At 48.4% G+C, this 27,609-nt stretch overlaps 13 protein-coding genes across 13 annotated transcripts; 7 read left to right on the forward strand and 6 right to left on the reverse strand.

The window, feature by feature from the left end:
• Positions 1–364: 364 nt before the first annotated feature.
• On the reverse strand, positions 365–1,326 carry FSUBG_3661 (globin-like protein; the record flags this gene model as incomplete). The annotated part of the gene is made up of 3 exons (XM_036681566.1): positions 365–800; positions 852–1,122; positions 1,227–1,326. The coding sequence occupies 3 exons, from the start codon at positions 1,324–1,326 to the stop codon at positions 365–367; spliced, it is 807 nt and encodes a 268-aa protein (XP_036540776.1).
• A 1,803-nt stretch (positions 1,327–3,129) lies between these two features.
• On the forward strand, positions 3,130–5,381 carry FSUBG_3662 (xylanolytic transcriptional activator xlnR; the record flags this gene model as incomplete). Its single annotated transcript, XM_036681567.1, has 2 exons — positions 3,130–4,301; positions 4,349–5,381. The coding sequence occupies 2 exons, from the start codon at positions 3,130–3,132 to the stop codon at positions 5,379–5,381; spliced, it is 2,205 nt and encodes a 734-aa protein (XP_036540777.1).
• A 443-nt stretch (positions 5,382–5,824) lies between these two features.
• Positions 5,825–6,571, reverse strand: FSUBG_3663 (uncharacterized protein; the record flags this gene model as incomplete). Its single annotated transcript, XM_036681568.1, has 3 exons — positions 5,825–5,918; positions 5,968–6,188; positions 6,239–6,571. 3 exons carry the CDS (start codon positions 6,569–6,571, stop codon positions 5,825–5,827), a joined length of 648 nt encoding a protein of 215 aa, XP_036540778.1.
• A 406-nt stretch (positions 6,572–6,977) lies between these two features.
• On the reverse strand, positions 6,978–9,518 carry FSUBG_3664 (myo-inositol transport ITR1; the record flags this gene model as incomplete). Its single annotated transcript, XM_036681569.1, has 10 exons — positions 6,978–7,319; positions 7,375–7,636; positions 7,683–7,719; positions 7,770–7,826; positions 7,873–7,896; positions 7,948–8,251; positions 8,302–8,578; positions 8,625–8,718; positions 8,775–9,362; positions 9,410–9,518. The coding sequence occupies 10 exons, from the start codon at positions 9,516–9,518 to the stop codon at positions 6,978–6,980; spliced, it is 2,094 nt and encodes a 697-aa protein (XP_036540779.1).
• Positions 9,519–10,155: 637 nt separating this feature from the next.
• Positions 10,156–12,552, forward strand: FSUBG_3665 (e3 ubiquitin ligase HACE1; the record flags this gene model as incomplete). Its single annotated transcript, XM_036681570.1, has 2 exons — positions 10,156–10,559; positions 10,638–12,552. 2 exons carry the CDS (start codon positions 10,156–10,158, stop codon positions 12,550–12,552), a joined length of 2,319 nt encoding a protein of 772 aa, XP_036540780.1.
• A 1,676-nt stretch (positions 12,553–14,228) lies between these two features.
• On the forward strand, positions 14,229–14,840 carry FSUBG_3666 (uncharacterized protein; the record flags this gene model as incomplete). Its single annotated transcript, XM_036681571.1, has 1 exon — positions 14,229–14,840. The coding sequence occupies one exon, from the start codon at positions 14,229–14,231 to the stop codon at positions 14,838–14,840; it is 612 nt and encodes a 203-aa protein (XP_036540781.1).
• A 621-nt stretch (positions 14,841–15,461) lies between these two features.
• Positions 15,462–16,133, forward strand: FSUBG_3667 (gluconate 5-dehydrogenase; the record flags this gene model as incomplete). The annotated part of the gene is made up of 1 exon (XM_036681572.1): positions 15,462–16,133. One exon carries the CDS (start codon positions 15,462–15,464, stop codon positions 16,131–16,133), a length of 672 nt encoding a protein of 223 aa, XP_036540782.1.
• Positions 16,134–16,763: 630 nt separating this feature from the next.
• Positions 16,764–18,038, forward strand: FSUBG_3668 (serum paraoxonase lactonase 3; the record flags this gene model as incomplete). Its single annotated transcript, XM_036681573.1, has 3 exons — positions 16,764–16,784; positions 16,834–17,064; positions 17,112–18,038. 3 exons carry the CDS (start codon positions 16,764–16,766, stop codon positions 18,036–18,038), a joined length of 1,179 nt encoding a protein of 392 aa, XP_036540783.1.
• Positions 18,039–18,513: 475 nt separating this feature from the next.
• Positions 18,514–19,755, reverse strand: FSUBG_3669 (uncharacterized protein; the record flags this gene model as incomplete). Its single annotated transcript, XM_036681574.1, has 2 exons — positions 18,514–18,942; positions 19,009–19,755. 2 exons carry the CDS (start codon positions 19,753–19,755, stop codon positions 18,514–18,516), a joined length of 1,176 nt encoding a protein of 391 aa, XP_036540784.1.
• An 840-nt stretch (positions 19,756–20,595) lies between these two features.
• FSUBG_3670 (uncharacterized protein) lies at positions 20,596–20,935 on the forward strand (the record flags this gene model as incomplete). Its single annotated transcript, XM_036681576.1, has 3 exons — positions 20,596–20,619; positions 20,675–20,770; positions 20,816–20,935. The coding sequence occupies 3 exons, from the start codon at positions 20,596–20,598 to the stop codon at positions 20,933–20,935; spliced, it is 240 nt and encodes a 79-aa protein (XP_036540785.1).
• A 169-nt stretch (positions 20,936–21,104) lies between these two features.
• FSUBG_3671 (transcriptional regulatory) lies at positions 21,105–22,817 on the reverse strand (the record flags this gene model as incomplete). Its single annotated transcript, XM_036681577.1, has 2 exons — positions 21,105–22,647; positions 22,687–22,817. 2 exons carry the CDS (start codon positions 22,815–22,817, stop codon positions 21,105–21,107), a joined length of 1,674 nt encoding a protein of 557 aa, XP_036540786.1.
• Positions 22,818–24,018: 1,201 nt separating this feature from the next.
• On the forward strand, positions 24,019–24,684 carry FSUBG_3672 (carbohydrate-binding domain protein; the record flags this gene model as incomplete). Its single annotated transcript, XM_036681578.1, has 1 exon — positions 24,019–24,684. The coding sequence occupies one exon, from the start codon at positions 24,019–24,021 to the stop codon at positions 24,682–24,684; it is 666 nt and encodes a 221-aa protein (XP_036540787.1).
• Positions 24,685–25,076: 392 nt separating this feature from the next.
• FSUBG_3673 (DUF895 domain protein) lies at positions 25,077–26,735 on the reverse strand (the record flags this gene model as incomplete). Its single annotated transcript, XM_036681579.1, has 4 exons — positions 25,077–25,383; positions 25,433–26,058; positions 26,108–26,422; positions 26,472–26,735. 4 exons carry the CDS (start codon positions 26,733–26,735, stop codon positions 25,077–25,079), a joined length of 1,512 nt encoding a protein of 503 aa, XP_036540788.1.
• Between the last annotated feature and the right edge of the window lie 874 nt (positions 26,736–27,609).

Here is a 27,609-nt window from a genome sequence, read left to right on the forward strand (position 1 = left end):
CGAGTATTCCTTGATAAGTAGCTTCGTCTCCCACAATCTTGTGGGCTCGAAAAATGCCGCGTGCAAAGGTGAAGTTGCGAGTAGGCAAGCTTCGCATACAAAATTTGCGACCCAAGAGAAAGCTGTTTTTGAGGTCAAAATGTTGAGGATGAAAAGAAAAGAGGAGAGGCGTGGTATTCCTCATTCCTTGAGTCTCATGCTAATACTCTATCCTAAAGAAATACACCAAAAGATTTCCTTGAACCCCGAATGTCCCAATCCCACCCCCAAAATAGGTAATTATCACAAACGCCAGATATGTATTGTTGAAAGTCCATCATAATCTTAACTTAAGACCAATCTCGAGAATCTGAGATCTAGCCACTTACTTCTCCTCGTCCTCAGCTGGAGCACCCATCCCCGAGAAAGGACACACACCACCGGCGGGCATACCACTAGGATGCGGAATCCTTGACGGGAGGTTCTGGTGATGTTCTGAGGCATCGTCCTCAGTACCTGAACCACTTCCCTCGCCAATGATGCGCTTTCCATGCAAGTAGCCCTCACGCTCAATCTCGATATCAGAGTCGCCTGTCTCGAACTCGGAACCGTCCTTGACATGCCATTTGGCCATGAGGTCGTTCTGGATCCAGATAACCTTGTTGAGAGCCTTGACAAGAGCTGTCTTGCGCTGGATGTGTAGACGGGGATGCGAAAGGATAGCTTCGGTCATGATGTCCTGGATGAAACCGAGACAGACACCCAGATGGACGTATTCGATGTGAAGAGGGTGCTTGCGACCAAGGCCAACGTGCATCATTCTAGACAAGTTAGTCTTTGCTTACGGATTCTGTTGAAAGGGAACAACGCACCCAACCTTGTCCAGATACTCCCAAAACTCCATCTTGCTGGGATCTGAGCAAAGCTTCATAAGGTAAGCGCGCAGAAACATCTTTCTGTGCAGAATTTGGGGGCTGTTCTCGTCGGGAATCTCATCGAGAGGGCCTTCGAAGGAGGTACTTCTGGTAGTGAAAGCACGAGCTGTGATATCGTATTGGAGGAGTTTCTTGTAGACGATGTTGACGACGGCGGGGATGAGAGCCTTGACGTATTTTGCGCCCGTGATGAGAGCTTCGATGTCACCTATAAACTCAGACTGTTAGTTTATTCTTAAGTAGGGATAAAATCTGCTCTCAATTGCGAGGCTGATGTCGAGTTATGGGATGTTTACGCTGGGTGGAACGTACGGCTTGAGAAGTCGAGGAATGAGTGAAGATACTGAACACGGGCTTCGAGGTTCGTGTAGAGATCCTCGCGATCAATGTGCTTCATAGGTCGTGAATTCATTTTGGTTGCGTATTTACTTTGGTTGTTGTATTCGAAATGGGTAGATCTTTTGCTCAATCGTTAAATGAAGCCCAGAATATCGACTCTTGTACAAGTGAGGGTATAAGTCGCTGGATGAAGGTGTCGCAGATCGTAGGCGCAAGTGGAAAAGGCTGATTGAAGAGTCGGTATTTGAAAGCAAAATGCTCAGCTGATACAAAAGCTCGTGTGACGCGTTAATTTGAAGGATTTAGTCTTCGCAAGTAAGAGATCGATTATACAGAATCACACGCCTCGAACAACAGCCAGACGTCGGTATTTATTGGATTGTCTATCCTTGGTAATTTACCCCTTAGTCCCTTGTCCATGACAACTTTTTTTTTCTCCAGCGATTATACGCGTGCTCATGACATGAAGGCTCTTCCCCCGAGTCTCGCCTTGCTCCGTTGGTTGTTTGTTAAGCTGAGCGCATCACGCCAGGTCGATATTATCAGACGATGGTGATGATGGGCTGATGAGTGGGTCTGTTCAAGGGTCTGTGATTATCGGTGCCAGCCGGACGCACCCGAGAGATGAGATGGATTCAGTGTATCAAGAGATTTATATCTTGTTTATATTATATGAATACAATACTGAAAGCTGGTATCCTGAGATATAACATGGTACTGACAGTATAGTTTGTGAGGTTGATATAGGGAGGGACCCTGAAGTTGATGCTTGACAGCTTGGGTGGGTATCGACGGCGACTTGCGGGGATAAGCAATGAATGTTAGTCTGATTCATAAAGGGAAATCAGCTTGATGTGATTGGTGTGAGCTCCAAGCTTCGAGTGTGTAACCGTTGAAGGCGGCGGATAGCGACAGCTACATAACAATGAAGGATGAGCGCTAGATCAGACAATCCCATTCCAGAAAGTCGTTCGAGATCTACACATTGACATTGTTTCAGAATCTAGAAGGTTGTCGAATATGATACAAGTGGCACAGCACAATTCCCGTTCATGTATCTTCAATTCGTGAATACCCTTCTCTTGCATTCTACTCTGGCTTGCGTGGACTCGACTTGCCAGCGCCACATATGGAACTCTCATTGTGCTACATGATCAATTGACAAGCAGATTCATTTCGAAAAGGCCCATGCTGAAATCTCGACTCACCCGTGCGGTTCAGCCGCAAGCAGGGACATCATGCCAGATTCCCGAATTTCCCGACATGATTTCGTCATAAGATGAACATCTATACCCCACGATGAGCCATTTACGAGCCCCTGGCTGTTGGGTAAGGATATCGATAATTGCACTACGTGAGGAATTATGATTTCTCTGTTGACTGGCGATTCGGCGACATGAATAGGTTGGAGTTGAGTTGCAAACATCATAAAACTACACCAAAAGTATGACAGCCATGCCGTACTAAGCATCTTGGACTAACATAAGAGAAACCCAAGCTATTGAATATCACAAAGAGACTGGGGTGAATTTTGCCGCTGCCATAGAATTACTTTGAAGAATGTTTTGAAGACAGAATTCACAGTTCAGGAGAGCTGTCTAGGGTAGCCAGATAAATACCTGTTAGTCTGACATAATCAGAAACACGTGATCCCATAGCCCACCAAATTCTTCCTTTCGGCTCATCGGCCTCACCTCGCTTCAACACCCTCCAACACCCGGGAATCCTCCGACAATCAGCCATCGCGACGGCCGCAACCATTCAAACCAGTCGAGTCCGGCGCCATTCTCAAGGGTCCCGCTTACGGAGTACCCCAGCTCCGCCAAACGAGCTCCGTGCTCCGCTGCAGGCCGGCACAGCCTGGGAGCTCGCCGCCATGTCCGGCTCACCACCTCCACCATCACCAAACTCCCATGCGACGGCTCACGCGTACGCGAGCAATGGGCTCGAGATGCTTCAGGCCGCCAGCGATGCGGCCCATGCTATCACTCAGCACATGAACAATCCCCAAGCTCTCCAACATGCCGCCGTAGCTGCCACCGAAGTCGTGGGCCACCAACAACCACATGCCCCTATGGATCCTCCAGACGGCATGCCTCATGCGACCGAGTTGCCTACTCAGCTTATACCTGGAAATGGAGCTGTTATGCGCGATCCGACCATTAACCCGAAGCTTACTCGACTGCGACGGGCCTGTGACATGTGCAGTATGCGCAAGGTCAAGTGCGACGATAGCAACATACCGTGCCGACCTTGTCGAGAGCTGGGTGTAGACTGCACCTACAACCGCGAAACGAAGCGTCGGGGACCACCCAACAAGCATGCCGAGGCCGCAAAAGCTGCCAAGCGCTCTCGGGTCGATGTGCCATCGGCGGCGACTGCAGCGGTGGCAGCTGCTGTAATAGGATCTTTGTCTCCGTCACCGCAGACTGCGGCAAAGACATTGATGAACATCTCGACCGATAATGTCGATGCCGAGTACATTGCGCCTATGCCGGTGTTGGAACTGCTGGTCGATGACTTCTTCACCTATATCCACCCGCTTGCGCCATTCCCACACGAGCCTACCTTCCGTCAGTCATTCGCCAACCGTGAAGACCGTACAAAGCCCGAGTTTCTTGGTTTGCTGGCGAGCATGATCTGTGCTCTTGTCGCATCCTTCCCACGAAGTGCGAGAGAACATCTCAAGGCACAACACAGCACCCACCTGTTTCCTCGAGCTATCGTCATGGTTGAAAGATGCCGTGAGATTGCCTTGATTACACGTGGGAACAAGTGGCAACTCAAACAGCCAAAAACTCTGGACGATGCTGCGACCAGCTACTTCTTGGGATTGGCATCGGGATACACGCATCAGTGGAACGCTTCTGGTCAATTTATGGCCGAGACCCTGACCCTCCTCCGCGAGCTGGGATTCAGCCGGCCCAAGCACCCTGGTGATTTGCCGACATTTGGCAACGACAACTGTTCTCCGGATCCTCTTCCGTTCAACCATGTCAAAGATCAGATTGGGAAGCGTATCTTTTACTGCCTTCTTCTCGGCGTACGGTAAGTATCGCTTCTCTCTCGTATGAGGCTCTACTGACATCTCTCAGATCTTTTTCTCAGCTTGGTGCGTCTTCTGCAGACATGGTGATTGCACCATCAACACCCAGTCTCCCATACCCCGCATACCCGGAAAATGTTGACGACATTTGTGTTCTGGCCAATGAAGTCATTCACCAACAGGATGGTAGTGTTACTCTGTTGACAGGCTTCCGTTTCGCTATAGACATTTACACTACGATGAATGGCATTGTCAGTCTTGAGCTGGCTTATGGTATGAGCACGCTCCCGTGGGCGGACCAGCGCATTTTGCTTCGAGATGGTCTCATTGCGGCCAAAAGCATCACCGACAACCTGCCACCAGAGTTGCAGCTTGGAGACCACGGTGTTGAAGCAAATACCATGGCCAGTCTTGATGATTCTGGTATGCAATACGTACCTCCTGCATGGCCCAACAGCCAGCCTGCCCACGATCTTCGAAACGTGATCAAGAACCAACCCGCTCGACGCAGACATCTTCAGTATGAGATTCAAAAAGCCAACATATTTGTCTCGCAACTTGCTACGCGTTCGTATTTCGTCGAAATGTACTTTGACCTACGGGATGTCCACATGGGAGAACAACGACGGGAAAACAACCCTATTGAGGGCCACTCAGAGGAGGAAAAGGCCGCACAGGATGCTGATGAGAAGGAGATCTACGAGTTCATGTCAGAAGAGCGGGAGCTGATTGTGCAAAATCTCCTCACAGTTTTGGGGTCGATTTCTCAACGGAACATGGAGCCGAATGGCGGATCACTCATCAACAAGATCCGACAGGTTGCATCGACACTTTTGAACGACGCTCCTGAGCGTAAGGGACCTTTTGCGGTGAAATCAGAGGAGGCGTTGTCGCAGTTGATCAACATTTTGGTCAAGCTTGAAAAGACGGGCGCTGGCACTGGAGGTGGTATCGATACGCATGCACAGGACCCATCACAGATGACATCGCAGGATGAGGAAATCGAATTGCGCCATTGGGCAGATCTTCGAGACTACCAACTGCGATTTGCAGCGAATGGCGGGTTTGCGGGAAATCTGTAGCCAATTGGGGCCACAAAGATGCGATGAAACAAGGTGTTGTATTATTACAGAAGGGTGGTGTTGGTTTGAGGCGGCATCTATGTATAATTATGAGGCAGTAAGAAGATGATCGGAAAGGGCTTGGCGGGTCTTTAACAGCCATAGCACATCTTGTACCTTGATGTTTTTGTCACAAAAGTACCTATACTCAAAAGGTATCGGTAGGAGAATTGCGCATGCTATAGAACTGCTGACTATACTCTCGTTCCATCGCTGTAGAATTATTATGACATGAAGGGGGTTATTCACGAGTATGAAGAAACCACTAAAAGCTAGGGTCGGCTTTGTCACAACCAGTCTAAGATGCGAAACTGCATGAGCAAGCAATATTAATCGCGTAAGGCAAAGTCTTCATACCATAGAGGTACAGCCATAAAGAATTAGAATATTTATCAAAGAGTCACTCAAATGGGTATGTGGCTGTTTGCGCTCTGCCTCTCCTGACGATAGAACCTCATCTCGTAAATCGACCACCCAAATAAAACCCAGTTAATGATTCTGCATTTATTAGCAAACATTGGCCAGATTGCCACACGACTTTACGTACGCTAGTATTACTAGAAGAGCGATCATGGATCCCTCCAAACTTCGATTCCATACAGGGTAGTTCTCCATGTGATAGATGAGAATAGCGAAGCATGCCGTTGCACCGAGCGCAAGGATGAGCTGCACGATGGTGTTGACAACTGCCGGGACGTGGGACATGGAGTGGTTCGCACGACGAGCAGAGATATTCATCACGACCGCCCAAAACAAAGACGCAATGGCCTATGATGAATCAGCGATCATAACTCACGTAGAATGGGGGCGATACGTACAACAGGCAAAGCCGTCCAGAGCATCCACGAACATTCATGACCGATGGGTACATCGCTCGGACAGATCTGCGATCTAAGAGACCACCAGATACTCAAGATGATGATGACAACAGGGATAGCGATATTCAGCTGCCGCGCAGTCACGACAGCGAAGTTCTGGCGTGGAGTTTGGCGGTAAGGAGCTGGGTGGGCTTGATGCGGTTGGTAGTATCCATACTGAGGCGGCGCATTGTATTGCGGAGGAGGATACTGTTGTTGATTAGGATACGGTTGCTGAGGAGGGTACTGTTGGTGCTGTTGATTTCCGTACGAGTATTCGTGAGGACCAGCCATTTTGGCGAGTCTTCAAGCGTTGATGTTGGAGGTGAAGAAGCAGATGGCTGCTTTGGATGGTTCGAGGCGTAGTGGAGAAGAGAAGAGCATGACGTTGGCACCTCCGGTCGGCACGGAAAGTGGAGGTGCAGGGCAGGCGCCAAATGTTTCAGATATTTCTGGGCATTAGCGAGCGCGGGGTCCCTAGGGAACTAAACTTTAATTAAATACGACGTGCGAATATCACAGAGACATCGGATCAACATGTATCCTACTCAACCGCGATATATACAACATAGAGCACTGAATGTCAGTCCCATTCGGTGAGTTATATTCACCGTGGTTAAACCATCACTGAAGAATGCCAAGGTTGCGTAAACACAGTGATGCCCAGCCAAATCCTTCCACCTCGCCTAACAACACCCAATCACCCTCGCTGTCCATCCTCCACTGCCCACTCATCATAAGCTAGTGGTCTCTCGGCATCCCTTTTCCAGAGCAGATACCTCTTGGACAGGAACGGAAGCCGCTTTGTCAGCTGATAATGCGCGAATCTACTCTTCGGATTGTTGAACACTGTGTCCAATTCTTCAAGGGTAAGTTGCTTTGTCTCTTCAACAAAGAAAAGGATGAGCACGAATGCCACGATGTTGAGACCTGCGAAGAAACCGAGTGTGCCGGCCATTTCGAATACGGCGTTGATTCGAGGCAGGAGAATCGTTAACAGGCCAGCGAAGAAGAGGTTGATGGAGATTGCCACAGATGCGCCCTGGAAGAGTCAGCTATCTCTGTTGGTGAACGCGGTGGACAGAAAATGGACTGACCGCCTCTCTGTTCTTCAGTGGGAAACTCTCTGATGCAAGAGTGAATGGGATTGGCCCAAGACCAGGACTGTACGCCGCGGCGAAAAGGTAGATGAAGATGATTCCAGCGATTGATCCCCCTGTATCTGCTTTCGGCTTCGGCTGGTCTCCGGAATCAACCTGAGGGGCCAATGCGTAAGATATCGTAGCAGCCATGAGAAACATGCTCATCAGCGGCAGTGTTGATAAGAGCCAGCTTCTTCGGCCGATAATATCAATGGACCTGTCTCTGTTAGCACTGCAGAGGCTTCTCGACTGCTGAACTGTACCTCATTGCAAGTATACCAAAGAAGAAGTTGACACCGCCTAGAGTTTGTAAGTCGCTTGTTGTTCAATGTTCGATTTATGAGGCATACCGAAGCCAAAGCTGTAGCCCATGCTAGTCTTGACACCGTAGTCGCTGAACATGCCATCTGCAGGATATCAGCAAGTACGAAGTGAGACGCACAAATTTCTTACTTGAGTAAAATGCAAACACATTGACTAGATATAAACGTTAGCTAGACTGGATCGATCATAGTGACGATACCTTACTTCCGCAAAGTTGCTGCGACAGAGCAACAACACAACTACTCCAGAGCGCATTTCGAAGCCGCCGTCTGGTGAACAACGGCTTGAACTGATCAACAGAGAGTCTTGAGACAAGTATTATCAGGGATGCGTATGTCAAACCAGAAGTAAGCGTTCGGCTTGTCCTGTCCTTGTTCTTGGTATTGACACCGTTCTGGTATTCGGCTTGGTGAGCAATTTCGTGACGATTCTTCTCAAGATGGCCCTGGTGAATCTCATCGTCTCGAGTAGACCACCAAATCAGAAACAAATCGCGAGTGGCTTGAAGCTAGAAAACCTTTAGCTATGCTTGAGACACACGTAGTCGGCTCATCTCACCCTGGTCGGTCGAACTTGAAGGAGGTTTCTGAAAGCACGATCGAGGTTATAATTAGGCGTACCCGGCCGCATATAGAATCTGGGACTCTCGTAGCAGAAACAGACTGTAATAAACAATAGAACAGATGGTACCACAGGCGCAGCAGCAATCCACTGTAAAGCGTGGTATCGACCTCCACGTCCATTGAGATCAGCGTTAGGTTGGCCATCTAGAGTATTAGTCGCGGCCGCAATGACAAAATTGATGACGAAACCGATCATGATCCCACAAGCGACCCTGAAGAATGTTAGCAATGGGAGTAGTGTGCTTGCAAGAGACTTACCAGAGCTGCCAAGCGAGGATAGTTGATCCTCGCCAATATCCAACTGCCGTCTCAGAAGCGAGAATAGGAGCACTGACCGCCTTGATTCCCATGGCTAGTCCTTCATATCAGTATTCCAATGCTTGAAGCTCTTAATAGCCTAATACTCACCTACTCCTCCAACAATCCTGGCCCCCAATATCTGCTGCCATGTCACTGCAAAAGCCGACCCGATTGAGCTCGCAATGATGAGTAGAGCCGAAAGCCCGAGGGCACCTCGCCTTCCAAGGCAGTAATTAACCGGTAGCGAAAGTGGTGCACCTGGAAAAGCAGCCGTGAGGAAGGGAATCGCGTTCATACCTCCAAGTTGCCATTGGGCCGCCGAATCGGCTCCATTGCTCTGTGTGTCGTCCTGTCTCTGTATGTCGATACCAACGGTTTCAACAAAGAGACTCATGGCGTTGATGGATGATTGAACGTGGCCTTGGAGGAAAGCTGCCAGTGACACTGTGCAGATGATGGTGGCCATTCCGCGCTGGCTGAAGAGGCGCTCGCGCTCTGCTACGAGGCTTTCTTTCTCGTCTTGGGTGAGCTCAACGACGGGTGAGAGATTGGTGATTAAGCCTTTGGAGAGACGGTAGTAGTAGTTTCCATTCTTAGCTACCTCTGCCGCTCGCTCGACCTCGTCGCGTTCGAGAGAAGGGAGGTCTCTACAGAGAGTGTCGATACCTTTTCGAAGAACAGGCTCAGATACGCCAGCTGGAGAAGTCAGCATAGCTATGCCAGGAGCAGAAAGCAATAGATACCAAGAGAGTTCCCGAACTCATCTCGGGTGTGGATTTGCCTCTCAATCCATGCTTCCAATCTCTTCTTGAGACTCGGTTTCTGCGGTTCTCGATTATCGCGTTCCGTCATGGTGGTGAATAGTCGTGTTGTTCATCTATGCAAGACATCGATTGCAAGCCATGAACTGATCAGAGAAACAAGATGATTAGGAAAGGCGAAACAGAACATTGGACCCCAAATTGACCTCCTCTTTCAACCCTGGTTCCAAGGTTCCCACCTCCCTTGCCAAGCTGAATTCCAAACTTTGGCCCCCAAATTTCATGTATGACAAGCAAGGCAGACCTTACAACACCCGCATACAGTACGAGGCCATCTACGCAATGTCCAGGTCCAACAGCAGATACTCGAGTGTCGATCAGCGGATCAAACCTCCACCTTTGGCGAATGTCCCGTGGGGAAGCCTATATCAGCCCTATCAGACATGTTTGTCACTCGTTTAAGTGGCGACTGTCTCGGGCGATTTTGATGCAAGGATATGCTTGAAAATACAATTGGGAAGGATCGTCGTCTGACAGGTTCAGCGAGTGTTGGTTGTACGTTGCAGGACCGTACAGTCTTGACAGTACAGAATGATACGGATCATTGTAGGCTGATTGCCGATGCGGGGGTCATACAGTACATCCCGTAGTCGTCATCGTAAGTCTTATCTTCACGGCCGTACCCCTAGAGTCCAAGAAAACATCGCCATGATATCGAATTCTCCAAGATGGCAGAGTTAGCCTCAGCCATTCAAAGCTTCATCGCTTCCAGTCTGACAGCGTGGCACCGTATCGACACAGTTGTAAGCTCTATAAGAGATGGTCCTCGAAATGTCGAGCATTGGAGAGTTTGCGGGAGTGTGTTGAAGGAGGCTTTGAGCCAAATGGAGGAGAGAATACGCCAGCGACAGAATTATATGACAGCGCCGGAACAGAACCTCTGTAGAGCTATTGATAGGTTCATCAGGGACTTTCTGAACGATCTCGAACAATTGGAGGGGACGATACCAGCGAAGAAGGGAGGGAGATATTGGGTGCAGCTGAAGTTGAGGTTGCAGGATGATAGGGAATTGCTCACGCGACTTTCTCGCAACGTCCAGATTTTCCAGGTATCTGCTTCCGCACTGTCATTGTAAGTACCCCCTTCCCTTCCATTGCTCCAAATACCCACCTACTAAGTACCTACCTATATCTAACACAAGGCACCTAGACTAGACCCGCCTACCGATTGCTCCCCAGCCAGAAATAGAGTCCATCAATTTCTCGAAGGCATCAGCGATGACAACCCTGAGCAGCTCGACCCCGATGAAACAACCGATTTACACAAATGGAGAGAGGCTCTCTACGAAGTCGCCGACGTCGCAGCCCAACGGGAGTTTCCCGACCCATCACCTCACGATAACACATCAGAGCCAGGCGAAACAACAAGAAGACCATCGGGTGTAAGCCCAATAGAACTGCAATATCGGTTCGAGGCCGCGATATCACGAGCGAAACGAATGTACGATGCAAAACTGCCAATCATGGCGAAAAAGGCACACGACGAAGCGATCAAATACGGTGGAGAGATGCAGGCAATTGACCCGAATGCTATCAGTATTACCGAACTGGTTGACATGGAGATCACTTATGTCCGTATCATAAAAGCATGTTCTCCGTTTGTGGACTCGTATGAAGCACTTGCATGGGAGAGGCTACAGAACCTCAAGTCTAATTTGCACAAACACACTGTCCACGGGAATGTCATCGACTTTTGTACCGAACAGGAGAAGGTAGGTATCTTGTGCACTGAACTGCGGGATAGAGAGGGGGCTGTTGAGTTCTTGAGAATGTCGCTGGACGCATATTTATCGAACCGCGAGGAGTATGAGGACAGAATACCACGAATATCGATGCTTGTCTGCGAACAATATGAGTGTATGGGGCAGTGGAATAACTTGGATGCCTTCAAGAAAGTCATATTCGACAAACTGGGCTACGATCCGGCGTCGGAGCCAAATGCACTCGCTGACACAATACTGTGGTGTCGCCAGCATGGGTACGAAGCTTCTGAGATGGAGGGAAGACTATATATACCGGAGGAGAGCTTTGTTGAGAGTACTCCGCTTCACGATGCCGCCGCCGATACTACCGTTGGGATGGAGATCATCCATCAGCTGATACCTATCGTCTACCATGCGAGACCCGATGTGAACGGTGACACGCCCTTGCTCGTGGCAGTACAACACTCCAACAATCTCGCGCTTCAGGCATTACTACGGATCTCCGGGTCTGTTCATGTTTTGAACTCTAAAGGCGGTACTCCATTACATCGATGCGATAACGATGAGACGCTGAGGCTACTCCTGGAAGAGATCAAGAAGCCCGTTCACCGCTCTTGCCCGAGTGAACAAGGATTTCAGTTGGTCAGCATAGATTCTACAGATGGTTATGGAGAAACAGCTCTGCACAAAGCTTGCGAAAAAGGCAACGAGCGTATGGTCGGCTTGTTGGTGGCCGAAGGCGCAGACGTCAATATGGTGTCCGGGTCGAATGAGACCCCATTGATGATTACCTGCGAACGATCCGAACTAAAAGGAAAGGGAAGATTGAGCAAAGAACGAAGACGAATTGTGGAAACATTGGTAAATCGCCATGCGGATACAAAACACAAAGATGACTGGGGCAAACCCGCTGTTCCAAAAAGTCTCAAAGCGAGGGGATACAGCGAGGTCGAGATCGACAAGATGCTCTCTCCAGACTTGACACGAAGATTCACAAGACGATGGGGACACGAGAGATTTTCCGTTTCATCAGGCAGCAGCTCCGAAAGACCATCCTTCGCAACACTGAGTGCCATATCATCATCGTCACCGGTCGAACTTGTTGGCGACATGCCCTCACGACCAGCAGAGTTGCCCTTGACTCCAGTGTCGAGTGGTGTACCGCCTTCAGGATACGAGTTACGATCAGGGGAGACATGGTCAGAATTACAGTTAGCTGAGCTACCAGGGTCAACGCCCGTTGTGTCGGTCGAGCTGGATAGCAGGCCAGTGGAGGTGGTTGAGCCGCCGAATCAGAAGTTCTCAAGAGATGGGAAGTTGAAAAGTATTAGGAGGAAGTTGAAGATATTGGGTGATCGATGATGAAGTGGGAATGGGTGACGTGTGCTTGGTGTTGAGACTGGTAGGTCACAATGCCTGACGAGGTTACGATGAAGAATGACTGGATATATGAGAGTTACAATACCCTGAAGGCTGGAAGAGTTTATTGAAACTGATTGTATGTCGAATTTGGTGATGTGACGCTGAGAGAAAGCAGGCCGAGTTTTGGTATAGATTGAACATGACGCAACGTACCCAGCCATTTTGAGATGAAGACGTGATACCGGAATCAGGGCTAGGTATAGTGAGTAATGAGAGACATAGATCAGATAAGACGCACCATTTCATGGATTTGCCAGTACTCCAGGCATGGCGTCGATGGGAAGATTGGTCGCATTGATCGGCACCACACTCCACGGCCCATTGACGACATTCTTGGCTCGCCCGATCGTCCTTAGTTTTCGTCGGCCAATTCTGCAATGAGATTATTGGTTTTATCTCGAAGACCAGGCCACCTACCAAGGCACCTTCAGGTGCCTTTGCAATGGTCGCTTCTCGAGAGTCTAAATGGAGTTGCGCGCCGCCACCCAAAAGGGGAGCCACGAAAGGTAAAATGATCATATAACACACAAGAGTCTTATGTTACCATTGTGTTAAACCCGAAGTGTATTTTCTAACCTTGTGACTGACTCATAAACTCAACTCCGCTACCAGATAAAAGACCTGTCTTGTTGGAGCCGCCGTCTTGAAAATCTGGGGTATTTGTGGTGTTGAGCTAACCTTTCTTGGCCGACGGATTGGAGCATCTTATATGCCCCCAAGGCCGGCTAAAGAGTTATAATCTAGGTTTTCCTCTTCCTAGCCTTTAGCTATAGTAATTAATTAGTTATTTGATATAATATATAAGTTATAAGCTAGATGTGTTATTTGCAGTTAAGACTTGTGGCTGAGAGCTTAAATCAGCGGACAGAACTTAGAGTCTTATGTTAGGTAATTAAACATAAAGTTTATAGAAACCCGTTGGTTTATACGCCACGACTGCCTAAACTCTCGTCCCTGACTCTCAAATCACACTTCAGACAGTATCTTGAAAGTATACTGAAGAAATATCCTCTCACAACAGCCCTAAGCCATCCATTTGTCCAATCACGACTTTACAATAGATACACGCAGAACCCCAAAGACTTGAAGAATAGTTTTGTAACTACCCCGAGAGATGAACCTGTCCTTGAATCTTAACTCAAATTTGAAGGCCACTGAACATAAATACCCCCTTGATTTCCCATTCGAAAGATCTCATCATGGTTACTGCTTTCTTCTTACAAGCACATCAGGTTGTTCTGCTGTCGGCTCGTTATTGCTGCATCACTCTCTCGCAGACAATTGTAACCACTATCAAAAGGTCGCGGTGTACTTGCTGATTCTTGTGAGCTACTTTTCCATAGCTTGCGGGTATTGGACATGTTGTTAACAGCGTTTTAGTTCTTTGTTGCTTGACAACCCGGCATTCCTCAATGTGCTGGTGAGAGATTCTCTATACAACTCTCCCGTCAAGTCAACATCAGCATTCTGTACATCAGTCATTCTCTTCTTTCCATATCAACACAAGTCCTCCTGTTATCATTAAGGACAGTATCCGCACCTAAGTGTTGGTAGAGGCATATTTCTCCTGGTCTAGTCAGAGCCTTGGTTTCTTCAATACCATGTGTCTCCTCAAAATGCTCCGCACCAGCGGCTCTCGTCAAATGTCAAAGCCAAAGTCAGAATCCTTGTTCTATAAACAACCAAAGGGCAACCCAGGAACTGACTACTCCCCTCAGCAAGTCTCAAGTGCTACGGCAGGAGAGACCTCTGCTGGGCAAACAAGCCTCCCCTCATACTGTGACTTTTATACAGAGTGTCCAGTTGAGGAGGAAGAACCATCTTGGAGCTTGTTCGAGGGAGAATGGCATCAAGACACAAGAGAGTGCACGCTGCGTATGAAGCAAGAGCATCTAGACCAGTTTGAGAACCCATTTGACCCATGGGATAAATACAGCAACTATACTACTGAATCAGAATCCACTTTGAAGTCTTGGTCAAGCCCCAAAAGCACTCACAGCACCTCACCACCAGCCAGCAACTCAAAACAATCCCCTGGCTGGACTGGTCAATACTCTTCTATGATAGAGTATAGTGCAAGTCCTGAAGTTTCACAATGGACTGGGCAGTACTCTGATCCTTATGAGTACAGTGTCTCGCCAAAAATGACAAGACTTGGTATCTGGACAGAGTCAAATGTCCCAGGCAAACCAGACTTCAAGTGGATCCAGGAATATACACCAGAATAAAAACATGATTGCAACTCTTTTCTCTTTCTTTCTTATCAATCTCAGCAAAGTTCTTTACAGCATGGGTGTCTTTGGTGTTGAGTTTACAGCGTGGTGTTTGTGTTTGGGGGTGCAAGAAGGATTCTGATCTCAATAAATGAGTCAGTTAGAACAGCGGGTGGTTTGATGGTTGAAGTGGTCTCAATAAATGAGCCTGCAATCTGTTGGGTTTTGGTATGGAGAGCGTTGTCATTGGTGTTTCTGGTGATTGAAGTGGTTTTTCACAATAAAGCGTTATTTTTCTTCTTCTCAAAACATTAATGACTTGCTTAGGTGTATATCATAATAAGTCCAAGAATTCAATAGTGATGACTACCTTGGTACTTTTCTCTAAAGCTATCTAATATACTTACCATGATATGGTCTAAATTATAACGAAATATTGCTTAAACTCCTCTAAAGTTTGCCAATGAGATGCAATGCATCACGTGTCAACTGCCCAAAGTGAGGGGGTGTTTAGTACCTTAGGCTACCTAGGTACCTACCTTGAGGTAGGTTTAACAGTGTAACGTACCTTATATTACTACAGATTCTCTGTAGAGCCATTCCTCGATCTTACAGGTTCCTGAACCAGCTTCTACAATGAGTGACCCAGCAGCCCGTGAAGACCTCACCAAGCGGCAGCTTCCGTCCATGACACTGGCGAGCGGCATCGAATCTCTACCTTCTGCAGCTCAAGCACGCACAGCTTCGACTTCAGACGATTCTTCAACAAGATTTCGAGTCCCTGGCGTTGCAGTTGTTACCGGAGGGCTGGGAACCATTGCATTGACTGTTGTTCGAGCAATGTTGCAGCACGGCCTGACTGGGCTGATGCTGCTTGACCTTGACGTGACTTCGGAGTCCGCGATGAGAAACGTTGATGATATTCGGAAAGACTTTCCGGAAAGGAAAATTGAGGCAGCGTCTGTGGATGTAACTGATGAAGACGCTGTAGGACGGATCATGGCTTCAACAGCTGAGAAACTGGGCGGCCTTGATTTTCTCGTCTGCTTCGCAGGTATAGTCAACTGTACTCATGCCCTCGATCTCTCACCCAAAGTCTTCAGGAAGCTCCTCGATGTCAACACAACCGGGAGCTTCATCTGTGCCCAAGCTGCAGCAAGGGAAATGGTCAAAGCCAACACCGGCGGCCGCATTATTTTTATCGCCAGCATATCAGCCCATAGGGTCAACTATCCGCAGCCGCAAGTAGCGTACAACACGTCCAAGGGAGCTCTTTTAATGCTGAAAAGGAGTCTCGCGGCAGAGTAGGCGCGGTATGGAATCACTGTGAATAGTATCAGCCCGGGATACATGGATACTATTCTTAACGAGGGAGAAGGACTGGCGGATGCAAGAAGGTCGTGGGCCGAGAGAAATCCAAGCGGAAGAATGGGAATGCCTGAAGAATTGAGTGGAATGGTTGTACTTTTATGTTCCAGGGCTGGAAGTTTTATAAACGGGTCTGATATGGTTGTTGACGGCGGCGGAATAGTCTTTTGAGTGCCCGCCATAATCCACCAGTCGCTGATACGAAAGGATATTCTGTATCTAGCCAGTCACCAAAACCAATACTCATGATAAGAATATCAACGGCTATTCCGAGGCGGAGCCATCACTCCACGTATGCTTACACGCCAAGTCCGACTCCACAGAGATCAGCCATGCAAGTAAGCGGCCAACAAAAAAACAAGTCGATCCAACAAAATAGCGTAGACACTTGATTGTCCTCGAATAAAGAACCCGCATGTGAAACATTCGGAATTGGGATAATCCCAGAACCGACCCAGGTTGCATCGGAAGCCATGGAAGCTTGGGGTCAAAGCGACGGAGGTTCCACCAAAACCCAATCCTTCTCAAACTCCGACTTCCCCTCTCTTCATCACTCAAACTCCGAAAGCTATGTCTTCAAGATCGCTCTTCGTGAGTGCAAAGATACTCATGATTAATGGCAATGGCTAAGTGAATATAGGGGATCCTACTCATTGGACTGGTTGCTTCTTTCGTGTACGAGAGGATCAATCTGATTCAGACCTTCTATCAAAATACTCCCTCGCGTATCACCAAGGTGAACAACATCGGGAAATATGAAGTCAAATTTGAAGATCAGATAAGGAGTTGCGAGGATGTTTTACTCATAGAGGAGTATCATCTTGCAGTTCTAGCCTGTGATTCAGGAAGAGAGCGACACAACACCGTCATGGTTCGTTTCAGCCCCCCATCCTCAGCCGTTGCCACTAACAAGTGCAGGGAGTCTTTGCAGGAAATGTCACCAACAATGCTGAGCTTTGGGCGTATGACTACACAATCACCGATGGCCCCGACGCTGAATCCCTCAAGAGGATCAAACTACCTGGATTTCCTCATGCATCTGACTTTCACACCCTGGGTATGGCGTTTGATCTTGAGACCTCAAATCTCTTCGTCGTGAGCCATGCCGTCGCAGGATCACGTATTGAGCTCTTCAATCTCGACATTGGATCATTGACTGCTAGTTACACCCAGACCATTCAGCATCCTCTTATCAATGCGCCAAATTCAATCGCTTCTATCAACGGACATGAGTTCTACGTGACCAATGATCACTACATCACTAAGAAGCAATCGTTCCTACTCAGCAACCTGGAGACATACTTGGGCCCACCAACAGGAACAGTGGTTCATTTCAGCCTCAAAGATTCAGACTTAGATGCCAAGATTGTTGCTTGGGTTCCTTTCGCCAACGGTATCGAGATCCTCAACAGTTCAACCGTTGCGGTGGCGTCATCCTCACGAGCAGCCATTTATATGTTTAACACTTCAGACGCCACAACTTTCAAAGAGACCTCCAGGATCAAACTTCCTTTCCTACCAGACAACCTCTCCAGATCTGGTGCAAAGCTCATGATTGCGGGACACGGCAACATGCCTGCCCTGGCGAAGTTCACCCAGTCACGTCGCTTTTGCAACGACCCTTTTGAATATGAACGTGCAGACCCTACTATAAAGGAGTCCTGTGGTAATCTGCAGGCTATTTCTTGGGTTTCTGAATGGAGCGAGAGTGAAGGACTGAAGCACCTGTACGTTGACACTGAATACCCGTCGAGCTCGACTGCTGTCAAGGACGCTGAAAAGGGCGTTGGAATTATCAGTGGACTTTACGCCAAAGGAATATTGATCTGGAGAGATGGGAAATAAAACCATACTAGCTTTGCGTTCACTGTGGAGTATTGGAAAGAAAAGCGAGATCTAGAACTAGAGGAGAGTATTCGGAGGCGAGGAATTCTATCAGAGCGAGTGGATGCAAATGCCTTTCGACAGGTGAATTCTTCAAGCTGGCTTTGGTCAATCACTGTGCATACGATTGAGGACACAGGGAATGACAGCCCGCATTCACAGTTGGAAACGAGACTGAACAACGGAGTCTGTGTAACATCTTGCGCCTTTCACTATCTCTGCACCTCAAGCCCTGTCAAATAACATTACCGGATAAAGGATTCACAAGGGGACGAAGCAACTATTCAACAATACATATGAGGTCTTATGATATCCTTTCGTGAATAAGCACAGAGACTCAGGTATGAATTTGCCCATTTCGTAGACTTTGGACGGAATACGCTCCGTTTCATCGTATCTAGATCGATCTGGGCGGATTTCCCTAGCCATAGTGACATCAAGCATTGTAAAACATTTCTTCCTCGATGTTGTCCGTGGTGATGATCACGTCATGCAACCTCGCTGCTTGAAGCTGCGGGCAGGTCGAGATGACAATGCCTCTAATATCCCTGTGATGCATAGTCAATGTCTCGAGATTGGGAAAGTTGGAGGCGTCAAAGTCGCCCAGCCCAGGCTGAGACATCATGCCGAGTTTGATTGATTCGATCGAGTCTCGGTGAGGTTTTAGGATATCTCCAACCAAGGCTATAGTCCACTGGGGGTCTCTTCTGCCTCCAAATCTAGACGTGAAGTCCCATCGCAGAGTAAAGTGCTTGAGGCCTTTCAGCCATGTCACAAAGTTTCTCACCGAGTCGGGATGATCGGACGAGTTAACGAGAGTGAGAGTGGAAAGAGAGAATCCAGAACGTAGATTGGAATTGCGAAGCTAATTGCAGTCAGTCAGTATCCAGCTGCCTCGGTACATATGGGTGTATGGTAAAAGGATACTTACCCTCCCGAGAGCATTACTTCCATGTGGGTGCGAGGAGTGACGCACACGCTGCCGAATCATCAAATGCTTGAGGTCCGAGCAGCCGCCACTCAAGGCCAGTTGAATATCGTATAGAGTCAGAACATCGCGATGGTATGATATGTCGTTCAAGATATCGATGCATTCCAATCGTGGCATGCTCATTCTTGCACAGGACAGTACACGGTAAGTGATTTCGCCAAGCTCCGGGATAAATGTGCCATGTGCATCATACCCAGATATGACTAAGACTCTAGTGTTGTAAAGCCAATTTGTACAATCCAGGATGATCGAAGCAACCGTTCTTGGCCAGGGAGTAGAGGGTTGATGCGGCTCCGAGGAGTCCACGGGAACGCTGAAGGATTCCACAGGGCCGCCCTGTAGCAGGTTTCGTCTTTGGACCAATATGAAACGAGTGCAAAAGCGGCGAAGTCCTACATTCTCTCGCAAAGTGCGATGCAGACGCACGAGCCGTGTGGAGGTTGAAAGCCGGGCGTTGAGGCCATCATCATGATATTCATCTGCGTAAATGCATATACAAGAATAAAGGACCTCGGTTGCGGCCGCGCTGAGCCTGGGACAGACCAGCGCCAAAGAAAGAAGATCGTCGTAATAAGGGAGGGCCACTTCATTCGGCCCTCGCTCAGAAGACTTCTCCATGATCATGCGTAGCACTTCATTAGGGAGTTTCAGGAGGGGGAAATGATCGCGTTCCGGGGAGAGATCCATCGTCGTGAGGATCTAGGTTCGTTCTGCTGATTTAAGCTCTCAGCCACGAGCCTTAAAATGCAAAGAACACTGAGGATCTGAAATCAGTGAAATGAATGTTGGATGAACGAAGGAGGAGAGGAGAGGAGAGGAGAGAAGAGAAGAAGCTGAGTCCTCAGATGAAGGTAGACCAGGAAACAGAGAATGAGCCCCGGCAGTCGACTGATATCGGCTCCATTGGCGGCACTGGCAGGCAGGTGCTGAGAGAACAGTGACATACGGCCTAGTTATTTCAATGTAGACCATTGAATCATCAGTTTGGAATTAGGGTGCAAAACGTTGGGAACTCCATTTGAATCGTGCCGTACCTAGTTAAGAATGATATCTATAACTTTTGACAATGACCGTTGACCTAGGCAAAGTCGACCTTATTTAGCAAGGACTATCGTTTCTTTTAATAAAAGCATAGGAGCGCCTTTGCGTTTCTATGCTTTGATACTAGATACCGAAGGCCGTAGGAATGTTGAGGCAAACTTAGATATCTTAGGATAGGTAGGTATAGGTAGTTGAGGATAGGTAATCGTTCCCACGACAAATATACGATAAGATAGGTCTGTAGGTAATTGAACAACACATGCGGGTCCCGATACTGCCAAATCGATCGCTCTAGACCACTATTGTCACCTGGCTAAGGGATTTAGTGGAGTGATTTTCTTTGTGGCCGCCCATCTCCACAAATTCATGGAGAGTTTTTTCCCATTTTCTTTCTTTTCTCGATATTCTTTCTCCACTCGAGGACCCTGAACTTTCACTCTACATTCACCGTTCAATTCACCACTAAGACTCCCAATCACCGTCACCATGCCTATCTCAAAGAAGGATCGCGTATGTCCTTCACTGATATAAACTGCGACTTGGAAACTCATCTGACATTTCGCAGAGAAACAAGGAGCACAAGAGGGCCGACGCTGCCGGTACCCGCGCTCCTGTCAAGCCCAATGGTCTCCCCGTCAAGGCTCCCAAGCCGACCTCAATCGTATGCAACTCTTCTCATCAAGTAGATGTTAGCTAATGTATGTAGTGTCAAAACTGCCGCAAGGAGATTGTCAACACCAACAAGCTCCAGCTCGAGGTCCACGCGTCAACACACGACGCTAAGCTTTGGCCCAAGGAGAAGTGCTGGCCCAACGATTTCCAATAGATGACAAATTGGTCTTGGTTTTTTGAGGGAGAAAACGAATGGTTTTGCTACAGAATGGCGCATGGGCTGAATTGAGGGGTTGCGCGGTTTTGAGTCGTGGTAATGATTCATGAAAGGAAGATAGACTGGCAAAAAAGATGAATGGACAATCCAGGTGTTTCTTTGATATCTAAACACTGCCTGATTTCGTGCTACTCCAAGTTGCTATCTCAGACAAGCTCAGTTTATCCATCTCGAGATCCACTTCAAAAACACCAGGTGCACCTTCAGCAGCTTCATTCGGCCCCTTGCCAGGAAACCTCTCCCGTTTCAGATATAGACCGCCATCCTTTTTCGTCATGTAAAAGGTCAACTCTCTCCCCACTGGACCATCGGATCCTGATTCAGCTGGTCCGATGACAAAGTGTCTGACTCTCATTTCATCAGGCGGTAATACACCATACTGGGTCACAAAGCTATCGACGTCTTGTCCTGATATGCCGTGCTCTAGATCGACTATTCGCTGAGCAACGACCAGGAGTGTATGACTATTCCAGAGACTCTCTTGCGCAGCACAAAGAACGCCCATCAGCCGAAGTGCCTCTATACGAATTTCCAAAACGCGACATTTGATAGCAGCGAAGAAGAGATATGGCGCGAAACCCATCTCGAAATGAAATTCAGATGGTGTTGACCTCGCCCTTATTCCAGCTAGCTCTCGAGCGCCCTCGATCATACGTGTGAAATTAGGGATGAAAGCGTCATAATCCGTCTCGTCGGTGACGAACTGCACGCGCGATAATATCATGCAGACCTCGTACACATGGAAGAGCCATATCCGCGACGTCAACGATGTATGTGTCAGGCCCTGGGGCGTTTCATCTTCGAACCTTTCGAATGAGGATTTCCACTGTTCCAACAAGTCATGAATTTCATATTGTTCGAGAAGCACATCTGGTGTAGCTGGCTCGTTTCTCATATCGCCGAGACGGTAGTCGGCTGTCCGCCGGAAATGTTGTATAGTCATGTTGTAGATAGCATCGATCGAATTTTGAGCCTGAAAATGTGAAGAAAAGGATTCGGGTATCGCTGGAGATTCAGAGTAGCCCATGGGCTGTGAATCGCCAAAGTAAAATGGCAAGATACTCATCCGCCGAAATATCGGTAATAGATACTGGAGCACCCATTTCGGTGGATTCGAGGTATTGATCAGATTCATTCCATGGTGGCAATGTCTGATCGCCACGTCTCCATTAGACTGCAAAACCTCAATGCAGACAAACATGAGGCAAGTCAGTAATGCCAATATTATATCTGGCTTATGTGGAGTCTGGAGTTCTCGAATAGCTGCATTGTAATGCTTCAATGCAAAGACGCTTCTCTGGGTCGCGACAGCAGAAGAATTGTCCTTTGACTGCAGATTCTCAAAGAGAGAACTGATTGTCATGATGGAATGTCTGACAGCTGGTTCATGGTCGCAGAATTGCAAGACAACATTGGTCCAGAAGTATGGGTCGATAGGCCCTGATAACGAAGGAGCCGCAACCCTGCAGAAGAACTCGATAGCTCGTGAGTCGGCCCTCACATTATTGCCCAGGACGTGGTTCTGGGGACGGTACAGGGCAAGATGAGGGGATGAGGCCTGGCCATATCCCAGGCCTTGACATTTGCGACCCGCACTAATGCATCGCTGACACGTCGGTTTGCCTTCGTCGCATTTAATCTTACGCGCCCTGAGGAGAGGAGAAAGCGTTAGATTGCGAATTCAGTACTTCGATTCAATTGTGTTACCCACTTGCAAATTAAGCAGCCACTTCTCGTCTTGTGATTCCTCTTCCGGAGCATTTGATGTTGGCGGTGAAATGAAGTTGAGAACTGTTGGTTCGACGGGAACTGCCGACATGATTCAAGTCGCATTAGATAAGATAAGCGATAAGCGAGCCAATATGGGGCTCGACGAGCCAATTGACGGTCGCCAAGCCGTAGGGCTATGAGAATGCTACCTAACAAAGCATCAAACCAACAACAACAGCGACGATCCGAGTAATCATGGATGGTACTACGGCTGCCAAAAAGTGACGAGAAAAGAAGCAAAAAGACATACAACAGTGAGGATTCCCCGGTCGTCACCGACCCGAGTACTAATTCACCGCTCCTCGGCTTGACGATGGGAGAGCAGACGGGATCCCGTATTCTCCGAAGGCTGTGGTCGTATGTGAAAGTTTAGGGACGGCAGAAGCACTATCAAGGATGACTCTGATATTGGCCGTATTGTAGATCGATTAGATAGGAGAATGTCAAGTCTGTGGTGGCTTGAAGTCCGTTGCGCGGAAATCTCCGTGATCTTGAGCTAAGCCTTAAGGCTAATGCTTCGCGTGGATGAGGCTCTTGTGGCGCTTCGAACCGTTGAAAGTCAATCATCGCATCGTGAGAAATACTCGGTACCGTAGAGTTGATTTGAGCCTCTCGTTGTGATATCGTCTTTGCACTTCTTCAAACAGGCTTGAAGTCAGCCATTCACGGAGAGCGTCAATATTTTTACCTGGATCAACTCAGCCCCAAGAATCAAGCCATGCGCATCGGTCCCCATTTGGAATCCTCTCGGAAGAGATAAAATCAAAAGAATCTCTTCTCTCATCACCCGTCAACATATTATCGTCGTACCACAGTAGTCTGACTCACCCTCGCCCGAGGTTATTCTTAGAGACGCCACTAGCAAGCTGATAGCAGGGATCTCATCCATGATCCATCCATCCATCCATCCCATCCATTTGCCTGCCCTCTTCCCCGCCCCAAGCTTATCAAAGTCACTTGACGTCCCCTCCCCTCGCACCACCAATTTCTGCTACGTTGCAGATCATGTTTCCTTTGTTGCTGCGATGCTACCCAATCACTTCGGCATCGTATTATGCTTGTAAGACCTCAGCACCTTCCTTCGCGCCAAGATCGACGAGATGCTCATTGCTCCTCCCCTCGTATTTTGGGGTCCGAGTCTGTGTAGACCATTAGTTAAATAAGTAGGTAGTAATACTGAAACCTTGAAGTGCATACATAATATTGATTACAATCTTCTTCATCTCGTATCTTACGTCTACAGCCTCAAAATGCATTCCTTTGTCTTCCTAGCTATCGGGAGCCTTGCTGCAGCTCACGTTCCTCCTGTCAGCGTTCCATCATGTCCTAGATCAAACAGAATCGCATTTTCAAAGTCCGTACCCGATCAGGATCCCTTTCCCCGTACGCAAATCGACCTCTGCTACACCTCGACTGCTCTCTCTCTGACCTTCACGGCCCTTGACGAAAAGAGCTTCTATTTCAACTCTTCGCAAGGTACAAACGATGACATATGGGCGTACGAAGTCGTCGAGGCTTTCATCTACAAAGGGACTAAGGATCCGCAAACATATCTCGAGTATGAAATCAATCCCAACAACGTGACGTACCAAGCTTTCGTCTACAACCCAACCAAAGACCGTGAGGAGGGAGCTCCATTCGATCACTTCTTCATCGCGGATCCGGAGGCCGATGGTTTTGAGGCGGAGACAAAATTGAACAGACGTGCAGGAACGTGGGTTAGTAAGGTCAAGATTCCACTGGGTTTGTTTAACGTCGATCCGGGATGTGCAAAGGGAACAAAGTGGAGGATGAATTTCTTCAGGACTGTGACAAATCCGAAGATCTTTCCGGATCAGGAGCTTGGGGGCTGGAGTTCGCCCGACAAAGCGAGCTTTCATATCACCAAGTTTTTTGGGCATGTTGATTTTGTTTGAACCTGGACTCCCGGGACTATGGACTAGCAACAAGATTGAACACACAATGAAATTCAATTCCTACTTGATCTCGAACTGGTCCAACATTTTAGAATGTCTATGAAGTCTACACAACAACAAAGATTCCATAATCCAACTAACGCTCAATCTATCCGATAATTTGACTTTGGTACATCTCGCCAAGCCTTTATTGCACCAGGCCAGACACGTAGTAAGCACAGTATGACAGGTATCGTTATCAGTTGATTCGTCATTATGATAGTACGTCAGTTCATTCATTACTGAGATATCCCTAGCTAGGTAGTCTACCCTGGAATCATGGCTCCATAGCAATAGTATTTCACAATTTCTCCATATCCCCCTTCATGCCCATTAAATCATTCTCCTAAAATTTAAACACTACCTCGCTCAGGTTGCTTTTCGAGATGACCAGCAGGCAAAACATCGGCCAATGTCTCATCAGTGCCCTTGAGATCGTCCTCAGTGCTCACGTGGTCACGAATCTTGAGGAGGATGACGGGAGCAGCAACGACGAGAGAAATGGAGAGAAGAGTCCAGTTGCTGATGAACTCAGATCGGTAGGAGATCTTGCGTGCATCAAGGTTGTTGACGACTGCGGCGCCGACGGACTGAATACCCTTATAGAAGCCGACGTAGTTGGCAGATCGTCGACCAGAGTTGGACAAAGCGCCCATAAACCTAGAAAGGTTAGCAAGGTAAAGTTAAAGCTACAACTGAGGAGACTTACCAGTAGACAGTAGCCTGCCAAGCAGCATCGTAGAAACCGTAGAAAATGTACAGAAACATGGGTCCAGCGTATCCAGAGTCTGTCCAGTCGCCTGGCACGAATCCTGAATCAGGAGAAACAGTCTCACGAGTGTAGGTCTTCTCGAAGGCATAGCCACCGCCCCAGATAGCAAATGTCAAGACAAATAGAGCAGCCCAAGCAGCCTTGGCACGGGTGGTACGGCGGAACTGCTCCAAATCGAGAAGCCAGCCCCAGAGGGCAGCAGCGAGAATTTGAGCCAACCAGTAAAGCAGACCATTGAGAGCCTTGGTTCTGGTGTTGAAATAGGCACCGTTGACAGAGTTCTGTTGGTAGACGTAGAACCAATTGGATGAGAAGAACATGGGGAAAAGAAGAAGGACGAAAGGCTCGAAACGAAGTGTCTCCCAGAGACCCCAAAGCTCGCTCTGCCATGTTGGGTTCTTCATGAGGATGACGCGAGTGCCATCTTTGCGGATGATGTCGTTAGCGTTGCAAAGGGTGAGAGCAAGGATAGCACCGAAGAACATGAGAACAATGAAGCCAATGTAAGTTCCATCACTGACGGTCTTGTTCTCCTTGATGTTGATGTTTTCGCCGAGGGGAATCTGCGAGTCGAATGAGCACTTGTATTGAGTATGTGGACAAGAAACTTACCAGGCTGCCAATAACAGCACCCATGTTGAAAATACCCCAGAACCAAGCGAAATATTTCCCCTTCTTGTTCTCATGAGGATACGAGATCATGATGGTACCTTGCGCGGTCCATAGCAAAGCGGCACAGAGACCAAGCCAAACACCGGCAAAGATGTTGAAGCCAGGAACATGCTTGTGAACCGAGACAAGAAGACTGATGGCGTAGATACCATAGCCGACACCACCGAAAGCGAGACATAGTTTAACACCGAGTTTGTTGACAAAAGTACCGCCGAAGAAGCCAAAGACTGCAAAGGTGGCGTAGAGAGCGGTGTTCTACCCCAGTCAGCACGCGTCACTTGGGGAAATACATAGAAATGCTCACCATGTTGTCAGCCAACGTGGGATCAGTTTTACCACCGCCACCGAGACCTCCGAGGGCATTGAACATGCCAGGACACATGAAACAGACAAAGGCGACCATGCCAAGCTGAATGCGCGGCGAGGCATACCAGGGGAGAGTCTTTCCAAAGAGGCTGAATCGTCGATACTTCCATCCGCGGGGGAGATCAACATCGGTGTGATCATGGTAGTCAGCCTCAGTTGAGATGCCGCCCTTTGAGGTAGCGGTTGGTTGTTCGTCGGCCATGATTGAGGTGGTTGATGGTGAAGCTCAATTGGAGTAGCCGTTGAACCGTTGTAAAAAAGGAAATGGATGTGGATGCTTTGGCTGATTTATTAAACCCGTTGAAAAGGCGGGGGTGGAGATGGTGATAATAAAGAAAGAAAGTAAGTACATAAGAAAGCGACGGGACCGTGGCTCTGGCGTGGCAGTGGAGCCTTAGGTGCCTGCGATAATGGGTACGAACTGGAGAAGGAGTGGCACGCGACCGTAAGATTCGGCGATTGTACCAAAATAAACACCCAAACGCTCCCACTCACTGGTCGAAGGGCCTGGGCGGGCAGATTATTGAGGGAGGGGGGAGGAGAAGAGATGAGACGAAGGACGGACGGACGCATCAGTGCGACGTTACACCCTGCGGCCTGCCCTACCAACCCCTACCTTACACTTTACAGTGCCATAGAATGGTACCCCTAGACTACCAGCAAATGCACAATGCTGGGGGCCATGCCCGCTACTTATCGCGGGGTCGAGATAGCCGTACACTGATAGGCGATAGGGCCAGCCACCTGACAGGCTCAAGGCATGATCTACGGCCCCGTTCAGAAGAGGGTGGCCACTCAATCACCTTCCGATAGGGAGATAGCCTGATAGTCTAGTGAGTGAGATTAGCTCTCTGTGGAACATGAATGCAACAACCTGCGGCTGCAATCCGGCCATTTATCACCAATTGCTGCCAGTTTCGATAACGGCTGCTACTCCAAGTGCTACGTTGAAGCTATTCGCACCCGACCCTTTTTTTGCTTGCTTGGCTTGAAGTGTAACCAACCTCGAACCTCTCTAATCTCTCTTCTTTCCGTAACCGGACGCTTTCTTACCTACTTGGTTCGGCTGGTTACAT

Source organism: Fusarium subglutinans, assembly GCF_013396075.1.
Source record: "Fusarium subglutinans strain NRRL 66333 chromosome Unknown NRRL66333_c0000031, whole genome shotgun sequence".
Classification (NCBI taxonomy): domain Eukaryota; kingdom Fungi; phylum Ascomycota; class Sordariomycetes; order Hypocreales; family Nectriaceae; genus Fusarium; species Fusarium subglutinans.